The 18,562-nt window shown below is 38.8% G+C and overlaps 1 protein-coding gene across 4 annotated transcripts in view; it reads right to left on the bottom strand.

Annotated features, from left to right (window-relative positions):
- Nucleotides 1-18,562, bottom strand: part of NEDD1 (NEDD1 gamma-tubulin ring complex targeting factor) — a 65,312-nt gene that overhangs the window by 36,364 nt on the left and 10,386 nt on the right. For 3 of the 4 annotated variants that reach the window (XR_009764434.1, XM_061639518.1, XM_061639519.1), the window contains exons 3-8: nt 14,377-14,471; nt 11,535-11,651; nt 8,306-8,446; nt 4,167-4,396; nt 3,381-3,582; nt 2,849-3,038 (exon numbers count right to left, since the gene is read on the bottom strand). Coding sequence is in view for 3 of the 4 variants with exons in the window: in XM_061639518.1 (XP_061495502.1) it covers nt 2,849-3,038; nt 3,381-3,582; nt 4,167-4,396; nt 8,306-8,446; nt 11,535-11,651; nt 14,377-14,471 (975 nt within the window). In the remaining variant the exon portion in view is untranslated. The remainder of the gene's footprint in view (nt 1-2,848; nt 3,039-3,380; nt 3,583-4,166; nt 4,397-8,305; nt 8,447-11,534; nt 11,652-14,376; nt 14,472-18,562) is intronic. The other variant, XM_061639521.1, reaches the window with a different exon arrangement.

Genomic DNA, 18,562 nt, shown 5'->3' on the forward strand with positions numbered 1-18,562 from the left:
ACAAATATTTTTAAAATGTTAGAAAAGTTAGTTAAGATACAGCATCATGTTTTTCATCTTTATTTCTGTCACTTATGGGGTGAACTGAAAATTTTTAAGTCTACCACTAGCCATGATAAATGATCACATGGTTTGAGCTTTCCAACCCTGTATTCCAAGACAACGATAACATCTGCAGCACAGCTATAGGCTGCCAGTACTAGTGGAAGGGGATAAACGAGAGACAAGGGGGGGTCACCTGTACTGTACCACAGTAGCCACAGCTACCAGATCCTCTCAGGCACACAATAGCTTCACAAGAGACTTGTTGATCATGGAAAGAAGTTGGAAAGGGAGATGGGGATTGTCAGCAGCATCAAGTGCTGGCACAGCAACTCTACCCCCGAGATGCCACTGCCCCTTTTTGTTATAGAAAGTTGTATGAAGCAGATTTTAGGGTGGCTTAGAGTTAAACAGGAAAGCTAGTTACTACTCTGCTTGCCTGGAGCAGAATACCATTTCAGCCAATGGAGCCTTAGGCCTTGGTTATTTGTTCTATCGAGCCTATTTTGTGGTGGTGATGATGGCAAAGAGAGTTCTTTCCCACCACTTTTGCATCTTCTCAGCAAAGACCAGCTGAACTTTTCAAGTGAACCCACCCTATTTTTGTGATTCTAAATTGTTTTAAATTGTTTAAGGTTCTTTTTTAAATTGTTGTAATCCACTCTGGAATCTCAGTGTAAAGTGTAGATAATAAAATTAGAGCAAACAAACAATAATAAAACACTAACTTACTTTTGATTTTATTCACTAATAGGGAAACAACTTTGCGGTTGAAGAACATAACTATAGCCAACAGATATTTCCATCAAACTTTAAAAAGTAGGAAAATTGGTAGCTATAGTGAATGCACCAGGGGAGCAGGAGACCTGACCTCATCTCTGAGATATTGGACTGCCCTACAAATCTGTAAAAATGCGAACACAATTTGGATTGCTCTTTCAGTCCAATCCACTTCCTGTGTAGCTTGGAAGAATTGGTAACATGTGTCCCTGAGCATATGGTGAGTGGTGGCAACACCTGCCATCTCCAAAGATGGAGAATTACATTTTTGCATGTTTGTTGGTGTTCTTCTTACTTTGCTTCTTCTGTGTTACTTCTGTATCTACAGAGAATCTAATCTAGAAAATTATATTTCTCTCATTAATCATCCTAGAAATCTGTGTCAAACTTATTTTTTATTAATTTCAAGGCCTTTCTATTGGTCAATGTCATGAAGGTGAAGACAGCCTTTTGTTTCAAACTACAGATTATGCTCTAATTTGGGCACATTAACAGTTTAATATGAAACTGAAATTTGATATAAAATCAGACTGATTACAATATGTTGCTACTTAAGCAATGACTCTAGCTGTTGGAAAAAAACAAACTTGGCCTGCCCAAGATGCACGTTTTCAGTCTGCTATGCTTAAAATACTCCACTTAAGGAAAGGTGGGCTTGATCAATTAAAAACATAGAGCACACCTAGAATTTTGCTAGAATATATTTCACCTCCCGCTGTTTTATCTTGTGCAGACTGAGACATTCCTCGTGTCCATTGGAAACTATTCTGCGGAACAGTCACTACCATTATTCCACAATAGTTTTTGGAGCTTTTTTTTTTGGTGTTGCAAAGTGTTGCTGTACTTCGCATATTCACATAAAAAGAAGCAAAAGAGAATGATTTACTATAGGAAACTTCACTAAAATTGCAAGGTAAATCCAGCAGATTTAAACTGACAATCTGAACTATATCAACTGTTTTAATATTGTTGCTTCCACCCTGCTAAACAAGATCAGCATAGCACATGTCTTGCTTCTGTTATTTGGACTGATTGCAGGTGTTGCCGATACTCGCTATATGCTCAGAGGCATGTGTTACCAAATTCTTCCAAGAATCCTGGGAAGTGTAGTTAGTGAAGAGTTGTGCTGAGAGATGCTAGGAGATGCCCTGTTCCCCTCACAGAGCTTCAGTCAGAGTGGCTGACTGTTAAACCACTCTGGCCACTGGAGCTCTGTCAGGGGAATAGGAGTCTCCTCTCAGTACCCTTCACAAACTACACTTCCCAGTATTCTTTGGGGGAAGTCATGACTGTCTAAAGTGAAATAAAGGTCTGGTGTGGCCCCGATTAGGCAAGCCAAGCAGGTAGGAGTCTGGCTTTTAGAACACTGAGCGTGCCCAGCCTTATCATTGAGTTCAGGGCTAAATTTCTTAAATTAACTAAAAATCACCCAGGCATTTATTTTAACTTTTAAACTGCAGAAGATGAAGGTCAGAGTATGGGGCAAGGTCAGTAATAGGATTGCAGGTACTCTGTGAACATGGGTAATTTTTAATTAATTTCAATATATTATGAGACCACTGACAGAAAAAAGTCCAACAGGGGTCTGGTTTTCCCCCGTCTCTTTTTACATTTTGAACTCTTGATTCTCTCTGACTGCTTTGTGTATCGCCACAACAATTTAAAGGGTTGTTAAACAACCATTTCTGAATTCAAGACTATAACTTTTGTAAGAATTTGTTTTGAAATGAGGTTATGGGAAGCAGCAGAATGGCATGGGAGTATTTTCAATTTAACATTGCAGAACATGAAAAATCCATGCTGACTATAGTATACAGCCACTCTCATTGCATTTTTATACTTTTAAGGTTTTTTTTAAAAAAAACAAGTGTACACCACCCATGAAACTTTTTAATTGAACAGTACAAAATGCTGTAAGTGAACAAATACAATAAAAGGACCAATTAAGCAACTTTTAACATTACAACTTTCTGTGTTTTCACATTTCCCTCCTTTGTGGTTCTCACAAGTCCTGGCATCTTTTTACCTGATCTACCTTGAATAGCATCAGCTCCTTTAATTTCAGCTGTTGGCAAGGATGGGGGCAGGTACAAAGCAGGTATGTTAGGAGTAACATTTTTTATCATGCCAGTATTCTGAATTCCTCCAGAGTTGCTTGTTGTTTTGATATCAGAACTTTTGCAAGGCTGCTTGTTTGAGGGCGTCTTAACACTAGACTGAAACAGAAATAAGTTAGTCAGAAAGGCTCTACTATAAAGGAAAAAAAGAAAATTTAGAGACAACTTTCTTCCTATGATGTTGCTTACAGGACCCTAATATCAAGAATGCTGGACACCATTTATAATATTTTGAAAAAATATTAAAGCACACAGACAGATGCATTCCAGCTAGACAGAGCCATCAAGTTTTTGAAAAAGTTTCAGCTATGTACAATTCTAACTACAATTACAAAAGAAAAATGTTGTAAGGCTTAACATAGACAAACCCTCTTGTCTCCTTTGGCATATATTTATCCTAATTAGGGACATTTTGAACAGTAAACACACAAGATGCCTTACCCTTGAAAAGTTGTTACAGTACTGCAGTGTTATGCATTTCACAGAGGTTTTGTGAGCAGTGACTGATTTCACAGGTGCTGTCAGTTTTCTTAGATCATAATGGTATATCTTTCCACGAGAAGATCCAATCGCCAGGGAAGTTCCTTCAGGCATGAACTCTACTGCAGTTAGAGGAGATTCTGCTACTAAAGTCCTCAACTGCCTTTTTTATGACAAAGAAAAATGTTGAACACCGAAGGGGGAAAAAAAACAAGGACACCACCATTTTATATATAGTTCCCAAAATAATATTTACTTTTAAGTTACCATTCACAGAGCCACCAGTCAGGTTAGGCTAAAAAAAATGGTGTCTGGCCTACGATTCCCCAGTGGGCTTCATTGCTAAGCTTCATATCCAGTGGGCTTCATTGTCTTTCAAGGCCAACACTATACATTATACTGCACAATAATTTTAGTTCTGCTTATTTACCAATATACAATAAACCGCTTTCTATCATTAGACAGAACAATCTTAACATTTTCACAAAAGCAAATCTTGTGGCATATTTACGTTCCAAACTTAACCATTTTTGTAAAGAACCACTAAATGCTCTAGCTGTTTTAGCCAACTAAAAGAGACCAAATCAAATCTCAGCAAACTGGTTTTATTTTTGGTTTTGTTTCTTTGTTTATCAGCAACACTAGCAAACTTTAGGATTTTATGCTTTATCTGCTTTGTAAACAAGCACTGAAAAGCAGCATATGAAATTCTATAAACAGATATTGTTCTGACAACGGTTTACATACTTTTTACTGGAGGTGTCATAGAGAATGATTCGTTTGTCCAGACCTACAGTTACAAGTAGCAATTCACTGATGGGAGAAAAACAGATTTCATATGCTGGAGCTTTATGGGCACTTTCAAAGTTATGATACGGGGCTTGACTGTTGACATCCCACAGAGTTACAGTTCCACTATCAGAGACACTACCCAATAATGCTTTCTTAAATGGAGAATATTTCAGGTGTCGAATGGGCTGGAAAAAGAACACAATTGCATAAGTTAGAAGTGATGTCATGCTTTACCAATGCATAAGTTTTAAGATACAGTAACTGCTTACATTTTTTAAAAAATGTTTATACCAGAATTTCTAGGGTGGTGATTTTTTTTAATGAAGGCTTGAATCCAATAACCGACAGGCGAGGTGTCAAAGGACAGCTTGGGAATGTGCATTTAACACTATGGCACTGTAACTGATCCACATAAAGTAAGAGTTGAAACTTCATTGTAAAAATGGCTCAGGATTAGTTCCCATGACCAGCTGAAGTACTGATCATTATCTCATGCAACAGACTGAAATATCACATGGTACTTGCATAGTAACCAGTTGGGCAGATCAACACTCAAAAGTGTACTACAAATATTAAAATCACTTAATGTTATGAAGAAGTCAGAGCTAATTAGTTGTCAGTGTGATAAATACAGATAAGAGGCTGTGCCTTTGAAGTTTGGCTATATTTGGAATCCTAGTGCAGGCCCTGCCTTCAAACTGAGAAATTTTAGCTCTTTGCCATCCTTAGCACTCAATTACAATGGCTGAAACCTGGAGATAAGGCCTAATCTACTACTCAGACATTACTAAATTATAGGATTTGTATTTTCTAATGTTCTAATCAGAATTGAACTCTACAAAGCTAACATGAACCAAAACAAATACTAATGTAGTGCCATTTTACTTCTCTCAACAAGTTGGCATCATTGAGAACTCTATATTCTATATATTTTAATTTGCTTGCTTTCCTCCTCCTTCCCTGTTTCTTTTTCTGTTCGTATTGTTCCTGTTAGATTAGGAGCCTGTACATAGGAACTGTCTCATTGTTTATTCTCTGTTCAGTGCTTAGAAAAAATTAGGTGCTTTAAAATAAATATTAATTCTACACTGAATAATTGTGCATAAAAAGTATAGTGTGGCTCAAATTTTACTAAAACCTTTTCATGGCAAAAAAAGGAGTAGGAAGTTTTCCAAAATGTTCACCAATACCCCTGTCAAATAAGTATCCTTCTTAGGCTTATTCACAGCTATTTGCCTACCCATTTCTTCAGTGCTTTTTTTTTAAACTGTTATTCTTGCTAACTACACGAGCCCAGCCAATCAGGGATCATACAGCCAGTATGATCAAATGAGACTGGATACATGGTGATGTACCAATCGCACTGCTGCCCAGGCTACCAGAACAATGCTCCCTGTTTTGCAGCACTGTGACATTTTCAACACATTATGGCAAAACAGAAAGTGTTGGCATGGTTGGCTTTGCAATATGAGAAGCCCTCATAAACTCTTCCCAATCCTAAAAATGATGAAGGGGGGTGGGGAGAATAAAAGTGTTCATGAAGAAAAAAACAGACACCCCCTCCCATTTTCACTCCACTCCATTAGAGTTCATACAGTGCTGTTCCCTACCACAAGAGAGAGTGAATTTGACACAGCATCTAGCGGTGAGAAACAGAAAAAGTAATACCTAGAAACCCTTTAAGTGAACATCAGCATTGATACATTTTTATTACAAGAGCGGCCATTTCATGTTTAGTCAGCAAGTCTGCCATCCAGGCCTCACTAGAGTGACATGCAATTAAATTTTAACAACTTTTCCAAGCTAGGCATTTTTGCAGTAACAATGGAAGCTTCTGATTCCTGACAGAGTGTCAAGCTTTTTAAGTCTCTACCATTAAGAGTTTTCAAGACTGCAGCTGTGATTCAACAAGACACTTTAGACCTGAAATTGATAGAATAATGGGCTTCAAGTTGTATGCATTCTTTGTTACCATGAGACTCTAAAATAATTGTCCTAATTTTAAATCCATGAAAATCTACTTTCAATAACAATCCTTTTGGGTTCCTTCATACATTAAGATTTTAACATGCTCCAAACACACATTTTAAAACAACGCAACATGGCAAAGGCATGAAGAACAGGCATAGGTATATAGGCAATAGTAAGCTCCTCTTGCTTTGTCTTCCCCCACTCCCCTACTCCAAGCCTCTTGACCTGATACTTGTAGCTTGAAGAATATGCATCTTTGAGCAATCTGCTGCAGCCTCTGCCCATCCCCATGCAAGGCTAATAGACACCTGTGCCAGCCTAACCAGGGGATCTGACTGCCAGGCATTTAAACTTCTAGCATAGATATGAGAAAGGGAGGTTGCTTGTTTACAAAGTCACCTTAATTTTAAAATTAAATATAATTTGGAGCAGGTGATCAATCTTGAATAGGAGTTATTGAGAGAAGGGAAAAAGCACATGACTTGCAGAAAAATGGAAGGAGTGCACTTTATTTCTCTTCCAAGACTTTTCTAGCTCCTCTAACCCATTGCTTCTGTTTGCCTCTCTCACTCTTTTGTCCCACATTATAGTGAAGTAAATAACTCACTCAGGAAAAAGAAAATCTAAATAGGTGGCAATCAGGAAAAAAATTAATCTTATAATGCTTCTAACATTGCCCTACACAAAGAAAGAATTCAATTGTTTTATTAGAGCTATACAGCTTATGTAATAACAAATATTTAAACCTTGTTGCTTCACTATTTTACCATAAACATACCTGGCTTCACTGCAGATTACATCTCTCCCTATATTTTACATTAATATTCCTCAAGGTTTAAAGAGCAGCTTAATCCTTCCTCAGCAGAACATAGTGAAAAGTTAAAAATGGCAGAGTAAACAGCAGGAAATACCAGCACCTTATCACAGCAGCTCACCCTGCTTTCACTGCTTTGTTCTTTAAATGATAGCACGTTGTCTATCACTAACTGTCAGAGACAGTTTCCCAAATAAGCCACACATAAAGCCCATCTATGACAACTATATTAACTCTGCTACGAGGTGGCTTTTTAAAAAAGAGCAAACTGACTATTAAGAAGTTTGCATCAATATAACTGATGGATGATAACAATAAATCAAAAACAGAGCTTTTGAAAACTGGGCTTTTGCTTCCTAGTGAATGCCATGCTGCTACCACATCTTGTGCAGTACTGAGTATGTGTAATACTAAATGTGTCCAACCTGCTGAAAACTCTAAAAAGAAAACTAAAATACCTTCATAAAAAATTTTTAGATAGCTTTTCAATGTCAGGACTGGAAAGTGGCTATGATCAAGCCATGCCAACAATAAAACTATTAAAGGTGAAAGCAAGAAGAGATGCAACCAGACATCATGTTCACATTAATAGTTACTTGAATTTTAAAACTTCAGATGTTAGCTCTGCTATAAGTTGTTCTGAACCCATAGGATACAAGTCAATGAAATACAAAACATTCAAGAATATAAGTATGGTTTCCTCTGTGTGGTTGTAAAGACTTCCAAGCCTATCCCTGCACTTGAACACCAACATCATCTGTGACTGCAGTCAGATATCCCATTTTGCGATGACACAGAAGTTCAATCAGGTGTGCAGTCGGACTGATCGAGAGACTGAACCACATGATAAGACCCAGCCCCACAAAGATCTGCTATGCAGCATACTTAAAGATTCTACATCAGGGATGGAGGGAACTGCTTATATAGTACACCGCAGAAATGGAAGGGGGAGCTCAAGGCCAACATGCATGACTTTCACATGAGCATACTAAAATGCCAACATTTCTATGCATGTTTAATTAGAAATAAGTTCCACTGTATTCAATGTGGCTTATTACCAGGTAAGGTAATAATTTAGTAAGAACTGTAATTTATCCAGGTAAGGATTGCAGGCTAAATGTGGAAACGATTTTGGGGTGTGGAACAATTATTCAGTGGACAGAAAACTGATTTATAACCAAACTGCAAATATCAAGATCCAACCATCACTGGTATTAAATGTTTTCAGAAAAGACATTTTTCTAGATGCTCTAAAATAACCCACAGAATCCAACAGCATCATTGAAACTATATTCCACAGACACTTTACCTGACTGCTGCCATAGCCAAATGGAGTGCTGGATAAATTTGTAGTAAGACTATGCAGGATAATTTCACCACTCATAGATCCTGAAGCAACATAGCAATCATTCCAATTAAAGGTTACAGAAGTTATTTCATCTCTGTGATCCTAACAAAGAAAATACAAGGCAGATCTTAGTTTGGTGCAATGTTTGACCAATACATATAGTGGTTTTGTTGTTGTTAAAAAAGGTAGTAATCCTTTTAACCTCTCTCATTCTGTCAGGTTTATAATAAAAGTTTTAGATCCCCATGGCAAAGCCCACCTCTCCTACGCTCCTAGGGCTTCACAGAGTAGCAGCTGACAATGAACCCAGCCAATTTATGTGTATGTGATCATATTCTCTTCCAGAAACCTATTAGTCAATGTTAGCCAACTCTTATTTAGATTTCTAACTGGCTCCATCTCCAAAGCCTTGGCCCCTGTCAAAAATTAAAAGACCCAGCAGGACTAAGACTCTGACCTACATATTCAAGCTTTCCATAGTGGGCAGACAGGCTAATCCCACAACTTAGTCGCTCACATTAAGAACATAATTTTTAATTGATTTGAATCTTGCATTTTTATTTTTTGTAACCTACCCTGGTTGGGTGCTTTGAAAAGGCTATTATCAAAGGTTTCCAGCATTTAGTATACACAGACTGCTATTCTAATATGGCACAGTTACAATAAATGTATCCCCATCTTATACCATTTTTGTGGAGTAATTTACCCAAGAACTGTCAGTCTTCCACATAATCCTATATTTGCATACACATAAATGTCAAAGTATTATGTTCTCAAACAAAAACCAGTTATTTAAGGGGAGCTTTATTGCCATTTGGCAACCATAAAGCTGGAAATCCTAAAATCAGCATTGAAATTAAATTCCATAATTATGGTGGCACAGATATATAGGGATTATCAACAGACTAAAAAGATTAACAGGGAAAAACCCCAAAATTGCAGATAATCACATTTAGGTTTGTTAATTGACATTAAGCCAGAGTTCCCTGTCCAGACGTAACAGAAAAGTCTGGCTTAATTGAAGCAAGGATCTTCACACGGAAGGCAGTACTCAACAAGAAGGGGTGAGAGATGGGGCAGGGGAGAAGCATTCAGCCCTGACACTCATTCCAAAGTGCTTGGGGGTGAGCACCAAAAGGGGTTGTTGGAGGTGTTCGTAGCAGCGCTGGCTGGGCCAGTGGGTATGGCGTGTGGGCACCTGTTGGCTGGGGGGAGGCGGAGGAGGAGCAGGAGCCAGAGGGGAAGCCGCAGCAGCCGCCACCGCAGCCACCGAGGAGCGAGCCCGGAGCGAAGAGATGCCCCTGTGGTGACAAGAGCATGGAGCCAACTATGGGATGGTGGTGGAGAAGAATGGAGGAAGGAGTTGGAGGACACAGAGGCAGCAGCAGAATGGACTTGAAGAACTGTGGAGCAAGAAAAGAAGGCTGGGAGAGAGGGCTTGTCATCACTGCCCTCCTCAGCATTTCCCTGTTGCTGCTGTTGGTTTCTGCTGGAGGAGATAAAAGGCAGCCAACTGTAAGTCATCTAGCTGGTGAGAGGACCCTTCCGCTCTGAACTGTATTCAAGACAGGCTGCTGAGGCTCCTTCAAGTGCAGCAAGATGAGCACCTGAAGCTCTATTGTCTGTTAGCTTTCTGTTTGCTTTGTACTTATGTTTTAAAGTCTACATTGTTTCTTTTGTAATACTGAGTGTTTGCTAAATTGTTTTTGTCCTTTTTGAATGCATTGGCTGTTTTGTAAACCGACTTCTTTTCTCGACCTCAATGTTTTGTATTTTGATATTTTGAATGTTTGTTGTAAGCCACTTTGGGCACAGCTCACTGTGGAAAGGCGACGTATAAATAAACTCTAATAAAATAAATAATAAATATAAGCCATGGTTTCTGTAGACTCAAAAATCATTTAAACAGAGATGCCATGGGTTGTATTCAAGTCCTACTCAAAGCATTCTAAGTGTCATAATTCCAAAGGACTATATACATGCTTATGTCAATCAGCTCTTAAATTAAAACACACTACTGCTCATCCACAACCAGCACATTAGATTGGAACCTCCTTGGGAACAGGGACTTGCCTCTGAAAGCGTTAAAACACTCTGTAACACCATTGGGCTGCTCCACTTACCAGTCTAGCAGCCGCATTCTGCACTAGCTGCAGCCACCAGATGTCTTCAAGGCGTACCCCCAGACTACAAACCTATTCCTTCAGGGGAGTACAACCCCTTCCAGAATAGGTCATACAAATACTTTCTGAAACATGGAAACCGCCTACCAACAGCACTTGTCTTATCAGGATTCAGCTTCAGTTTTTAATGGCCACCATTCAGTCCATCACTGCCTGCAGACACCTGCCCAACAGCCTCACCTAATTCAGATGGAATGGAGAAACAGAGCTGCATACTGATAGCATTGTGCTCCAAATTCCTGAATGACAGCTCCCAACTGTTTCATATAGATGTTGAATAGCATAGGAGACAAAATGGACCCTTGTGGGAGTCCAGAGGCTAAAGGCCCTGGAGATGAGCAACATTCTGCTAGTTCTACTTTCAGGTAGCAGTCCTACAGGTAGAAGTGGAACTACTGTAATACAGTACCTCCAACTCCCACCTCCTTCAGTTGCTCCAATCGTCACAAGCCAGCAAGAGACCAAAGAGAACCCAACAGGTCGCACTGCCCTTTCTCTCTCCCAATAAAGGTCATCAATCAGGGCCACCAAGGCTATTTCAGTGCTGAAACCGGGCTGGAAACCAGACTGAAATGGATCTAGACAATCTACTTCCTCCTCACATACCTGCAGCTGGTTGGCCTCCATCTTCTCAAAAACCTTACCAAGAAAGGGATTAAAGACTGGATGGTAGTTTTCTAAATCTTCTAGATCTAGGGAGGACTTAGTAAAGAGGGGCCACACCACAGCCTCTTTTAGGGCAGTGGGCATAACTCTCTCCTGTAGTGAGGCATTAACCACTTCCTGGACCCATCCACTCCCACAAGCATTTAAAACCACCCATGTAATAAAATGCCAGCTTGGGAAGATTCCATGAAGCCTATTGATTCCAAAGACACCTGTGATGACAGGAGTTAAAACTTTGAGTTGAAGTGGAAGCTTTAAAGTTCGGTGCCCAAAGTTAGTTTACTTTTTAAGAGTCATACATTAACTGACAAATAGCTAAAACAGAAAGTATTTTGTCTTACCTTAAGAGATCGGTGAAGTTTTCTGAACTTTAAATCCCAAATATTAACAGTGCTATCAATACCTCCACTAGCAATATACATTGAATTTGAACTCAGACTTATGCATGTTTGTTTTGCCTAGTTAGGAAAAAAATACAGATAAATTAATCAACATAATACCATTTTGTGTTCCTTGTGGTAAGGCAAGATATAAACATTTAAAAACATAATGGGTGGACCCAAAATTCCGATGAGCAGAATTCCACTCATGGGATTCCCCACGCCCTCCTCCCTCAGAGACAGTGAGGTGGGGAAGGAAGTCATTTTCAGCAATTCCACTTTTTGCCTGTATCCCTGAAAAAACTGGACTCTCTAGAAGAGTATGAAAGGTGACAGGGGTACAGAAGGAGAAATCTAGAAAAAAAATCATTCCCCATTTCTTCCACAAAAGCCTCTGCTGCATCTCATTCTCTTCCTCAAACAGAAGGAGCCCTTTTACACAGGACATTCTGGATTCCACTTGACTTAAGGTGGGAGCCTGCTCTACACGTGAAGGGTTCCTTACAGAATTTATAACCCTGCATATGTGGAGTGAAGGGCTGGATAGGGGTGAAGGCAGCCCTAATCTCCCTTCACATGATAGTGAATGTTGATAATTCAGCTTCCATGCAATTCACAAATAGAATAACAGTTTCTACAATATTCCTGTTATGAATTTTTTATCTCCAATGGTGAAAAACTCAAACAAGCGTTAGCAAGGTCTTGGAACATGGACTTACACATCATGAGGATTAATATGCAGTTACTTTTATACTTGGTTTCTTAAGCCTATATACTACTTGAATGAAGAATTTGGTGTGAACAATCACAGAGGTAACAGGTTGCTTGCCTGAGGTGGGATATATTACCTAGCCAATACTAACCCTACACTATTGAGGCATCATTCATTTCTCTTCCTTCCTCTGCACATTTCAAACTGGCTCCCAAGTTTTTCACACCAATACAAAGCTCCATGGATTGGTAGCTCCTGCTTCCAATGGCACACAACCCCGTACAGAGTTTGTATAGGACCCTTTTTAAAAACTGTGTATAGAACTGTGGTCAATGTAGATATAACAAAAACGATCATAACGAGTACAACAATTTAAGAGTGCTATTGAGATTTTACATTCTTTCTTTGAAGTTTAGAGAGCCTATGGCCCTAAGTCACGACAAACCAAAAGAAGGCAGGAACGTGTCATTGCTAATGGGCTGAGAACAGAAACATCTGTTCAGTATATATTTGATCTCTCTCAAGACTTCCAGCAGCATTCATTAATGCACATCAGGCTTTTGTTAAGGGGGCTGAAACACTGCTAAGAAAACCCAGTCAATACAAATACATTCTACAAATATAATATTGCCTTGTTCAGACAACACTAAACTGTGATTTAAATTTATGAAAACAAACAATAGTGAGCCTTGGGCTGTACTCCCCCTCCAGCACAGCGGTGAGGAGTTTAGAAGCTTTCACTTCTGTTTTAGATTATCTGCAGTTTGCCATGACTCCCAAACCCAAACTGTGGTTAATCTTATGAAGCTGCCTTGTTTCAACTAACGACAGTTAAGACTAATCACAGTTTGTTATTTCAGCAGACATTAATCTGAAGTGAAACTTCCCAATCTCCTCCTCATGCTGGATGAGAAAGGGGAATGCAAAAGCCAAGGCTCACCGCATCTCCTTCTTGTAACCCTAAACTATGGGATGGAACAGGAGAGACTAACTTGAGGCCTTCTATATGTTGTTGTGTTACAATTCTCATCATCCCTCACCACTAGCAATGTTGGCTGGGGCTGATGGGAGATGAAGTCCAATGATGTCTAGAGAGCCACAGGTTAGTCACCTCTGGTCTAGAGTTATATCCAAATGCAGCCTCACTGAGAAGTTGTTAGGAAACTACATTTTTTTAGAATGGCAAATTAAATTCTTTCCATCCATATTTCTTGTACAACAATCCCAGTGAATGAACAAGATGTTGTCTTTCCCTTTGTATTACTCTCCAGCTTTTGTTCAGATGATATGTCTCCCCTGCCTCCCCTCCCTTGAAGGCTGCCAATGTTTATGTGTGTGCATGTGCATTGATAAGGTTGCACTGCAATTTGATCAATAAACATATGCACTCACCTGCATGAGCAACCTGCGAAGGGGGCAAAAGGATATGTACTAATTCCAAAGTCAGTGTTAGAAATCCTCAAAGTTAAAACAGGAAGGCAGATGGAGTGAAATGCAGAGCAGAGTGAATTCACAGAACATCCATTTATCCTCATTTGCTTTATCTGCGTTCTTAACTCTACACTAGAATTGCTACTCCAAACTAGATTACACAGAGGCATGGCTGTCTGCTTTCAAAACAGAAGTGGCAACAAGCAATGTAATTATTGCTAGCCTATGCTATCATGTGCATTCCCTGCAGATGCTCTGAGCAAGAACTGTGTCACTTATGTTCTGTACAGCACCTTGGATCCTATTAGTGCTAAATAAATCTAAAAAGGCAACAGGTAATATGGCTTCTCTCCCCCTCTCCTCAGTAGTATTGACTGGAAGCATTCTTCATTAGGAAAATGGGACCTTCTAAAGTAATTTTAAATGTAGTTTTAAAAAAATTAAAATATTCTTTTATGATCACCGTGTGTCATAGACATTGGTCTACCTATATAAAAATGCTGTATTCTGAAACAGGGAAGAGACAAAATAACTACAAATCCTATATATGTTTACTCAGTGGATACTTACCCACTGAACACAAAGGGTAGCTTACTTCCCAGTACACATTCAAAAGGGTTGGGGTGTATGGTTTCCAAGAAACAAGTATGTTGTACTTACCCCTTCAGCTAGTTCAAAAAGTGGAACTGGTTTACCTTTACAGTTTGAAATCACTATTTTATCACCCACAGCAGAGGCAGTGACCAGAAAAATATCTGGAACAAGAGTCATGGAGCATGGCACAAAGTTTACACAGTAGCTGAAAAGGCATCAAGTTCAAAACAGAAAAGTGAAAATTCAAGAGTCATGTTGGTTTTTAATGTATGATGCAGTTTTTTTCAACAGAGACCAGAAATTACAACAGGAATGGGAAAACATTCCAGTTTTGAAAGGATTTGCCCTTTCAAGAGATAAACTTTACTTTGCCTCCATTCAACACAAGTTAATGATTTTAAAAATACTCCTCCTATAGAGGAGTATTTGTTTCATGCCCGCAAATTCTATCCAAGTTTCAAAGCAATGTTTGCTATTGCCAATGGTTTTGTGGTAGTCGTTCAATACACTGAACACATACATACATATGTTCATGATAAGAAGTGGACTGCCAACCATAGCTTGCCAACCATAGCTTGCCTAGATTAGACATCTCAAAACATGAAGAACTGGAGATATCACAGCTTAGTTGAGTACAATTTCCACTGCACACCATCAAGAATCATTCCAAAAAGATGACATTATGCCAGCGGCCTGTTGATATTTATTTATTTATTAGATTTATTAGTCGCCCATCTGGCTGGTTGTCCAGCCACTCTGGGCGACGTACATAATAAAAACATATAATTACATTACAACATTAAAATCAACAGTAAGTAAAACCTAACCCACCCCAAAAGCCTGCCTGAAGAGCCAGGTCTTCAAGACCCGGCAGAAGGTCATCAAAACCTTCTCCTCCTTCACTCTTACTACCACCACCCTGCCAAAGATTAAAGTCATAGGAAGTTCAAACAGCTTGACTCGATATCCTACCAAGACCCTGCCAAAGTTTAAACATACACTATACAAAGGCCAACAAACCCAAAACCACTAAATGCCCATAAGCTTCAGTTTCACACTGATTGCCATTGTTTGAATCAGGACAGAATTCCGTCATATAAATCTAATCAGCTGGGAACCCTAAAGGGTTGCATGGGTGTTGGCTTCCCTGTATGTTACAAACCATCATTTGCTGGAGCTATAAGGTTATGCTTCAGATTATTCCCTGGCCGATAGACAAGTGATATGGTGTCCCTTTGCTCACACCTGCTCCATGCTGCTTCCACAAAAATTCGAAGACATGCAGCTGCTTAAGACTTTCAGATATGAACATGCCTACATCTTCAACAGTTGTAGCAAACAATGCATCAGGTGGCTTCGCAATGAAAGGTATGGCCTTTAGAAAAGAACAAAAACTAGTTGGGAATTTTTGCAGTCTGCTACTTCAGATGTATAAAGTATAACTTTCATGTCTAATATTTAGCTGTCACTATTAAGCCAAGACATCAATAGATGACTGAAGAAACTCTTAAAATGGTAAAAGAGAGAAGGAAAGCAAAAGGAGATAGAAACATGGTTAAAACCCTAAATGCAACAATACAGTGACTAGTACGTAGGAACAAAGAGAACTATTACAATAGTTATTGTATAGAAATAGAAGATGACAATAAAAAGGGTAGAACAAGAGCCCTATTCCAAAAGATTAGAGAAATTAAAGGGAAATTCAAACCAAGAGTAGGGATGTTGAACAATCAACAGGGGAACACACTGACTGACCAAGATGAAATAAAAGGAAGATGGAAGCAATACACTGATATAAAAGAGATGCAAAGATGACATATTCATTCATGAAGGAACCATATGATGAAGAACCAGAAATTTTAGAATGTGAGGTGAAAGCTGCTCTTAAAATACTTGGAAGAAACAAATCACCAGGAACAGATGAGATACCAGTGGAGTTGCTACAAGCTAATGAGACTGAATCTGTCCAAAGTTTGGCAAAAATTTGTCAACAAATATGGAAAACTAAACAATGGCCCACAAACTGGAAGAGTTCGATATACATCCCAATTCCAAAGAAAGGGGATCCCAGGGAATGCAGTAATTAAGGAAGTATTGCCTTAATATCCCATGCAAGTAAAGTAATACTCAAGATTCTACAACAAAGGCTCTTATCATATATGGAGCGAGAAATGCCAGACGTCCAAGCTGGATTTAGAAAGGGAAGAGGTACCAGAGATCACACTGCAAACATATGTTGGATAATGGAACGGACCAAGGAATTTCAAAATAAAATCGCCCTGTGCTTTATAGGTTACACCAAAGTCTTTGATTGTGTGTAGATCTTGAAAAACTATGGAATGCTTTAAAAGAAATGGCAGCATCTGATTGTCCTGATGTGCAACCTATACTCTGGACAAAAGACTACTGTAAGGACAGAATATGGAGAAACGGTTGGTTTCCCATCGGGAACGGTGTGAGACAGGTGTATTTTATCACCCTATTTATTTAATCTATATGCAGAACATATGATAAGGAAAGTAGGATTGGACCAAGATGAAGGAGGTGTGAGAATTGGAGGGAGAAATATCAATAATTTAAGATATGCAGATGATACCATACTACTAGCAGAAACCAGTAATGATTTTAAATGAATGCTGATGAAAGTAAGAGGAAAGCACAAAAGCAGGACTGCAGCTGAACGTCAAGAAGACTAAAGTAATGATAACAGAAGATTTATGTAACTTTAAGGATGACAACAAGGACACTGAACTTGTCAAGGATTATCAATACCTTAGCACAGTCATTAACCAAAATGGAGACAATAGTCAAGAAATCAGAAGAAGGCTAGGACTAGCGAGGGCAGCTATGAGAGAACTAGATAAGGTCCTCAAATGCAAAGATGTATCACTGAACACTAAAGTCAGGATCATTCAGATCATGGTATTCCTGATCTCTATGTATTGATGTGAAAGTTGGACAGTGAAAAAGGTGGATAAGAGAAAAATCAACTCGTTTGAAATGTGCTGTTGGAAGAGAGCTTTGCGCATACCATGGACCGCGAAAAAGAGAAATCATTGGGTGTTAGAACAATTAAACCAGAACTATCACTAGAAACTAAAATGATGAAAAGAGGTTATCATACCTTGGACACATCATGAGAAGACATGATTCACTAGAAAAGACAATGCTGGGCAAAACAGAAGGGAGTAGAAAAGGAAGAAGACCAAACAAGAGATGGATTGATTCCATAAAGGAAGCCACAGACCTGAACTTACAAAATCTGAACAGGGTGGTTCATGACAGATGCTATTGGAGGTTATTGATTCATAGGGTCGCCATAAGTCATAATTGACTTGAAGGCACATAACAACATTAAGCCAAGCAGAAAAAGTCCAAGGAGATTTGCTTTTTTAGTTCTATGGTATGCTAGTACATAGATTTCAATGGGTTACAGCTTGTCTAATTCAATTCAGGATGACAAGCTACTATACTATTGATCCCAAACAGCTAACAAGATCTACTTAACAGCTCAGGCATACCAAAGTAACTAGAAAGTCTTCAGCAATTAGAGAAACAGATAAATTCAAAGCAGCTTCTATTGTGGTGAATGGCACTTACACAAAGTATGTGTGTGGGGGACAGCAAGAAGATCTAAGTTATTAGGTGAGAAAGCACAAGATTCCCTGCCACAGAACCCAGACTTATCAAAGATGGTTTGTATTTAGTGTCCCTTTTCAAATGTTACATTTATTCTGGGAAATTTTCCTTCAAATGAGAATTGTCAACTAAAGGAAAATTGAAGACCCAGAAAAGTCAATACTTCAATTATCTTTATTTAGATTTCTTACCTGCCTTTCACCATAAGGTCCCAGAGTGAGAGACAACCATTTTAATCCACAATATTAAAATCAGTTAAAACTAATTACCCTCAAGAGAACATCAAAGTAATTTTTACTCCTTTTTTTACTTGGAGACAGTAAAAATTACGGTGTTAACTTTACTGTAACATCCATAACCTACCTCCTTCTTCACAAGTAACCACTTGTTTGGGTGTTGTGCATGAAAGGGTAACTTTCATTCTTTACATTATCTAAGCAAGCCACAGTTGTGCTTGCCTGTATTTCACCTCATCCACATTATCCTTTGACATCACTATAATAATAAACATTCTAGGTAGAGCTCTATCAAGCATTCAAGTATGGATCACCCAAGATTCTCAGCATCAAACATTATAATTAGAGAGGTTCCTATGGTACAGAAAAGAACGCGA

Source organism: Rhineura floridana, chromosome 8, assembly GCF_030035675.1.
Source record: "Rhineura floridana isolate rRhiFlo1 chromosome 8, rRhiFlo1.hap2, whole genome shotgun sequence".
Taxonomy (NCBI): domain Eukaryota; kingdom Metazoa; phylum Chordata; class Lepidosauria; order Squamata; family Rhineuridae; genus Rhineura; species Rhineura floridana.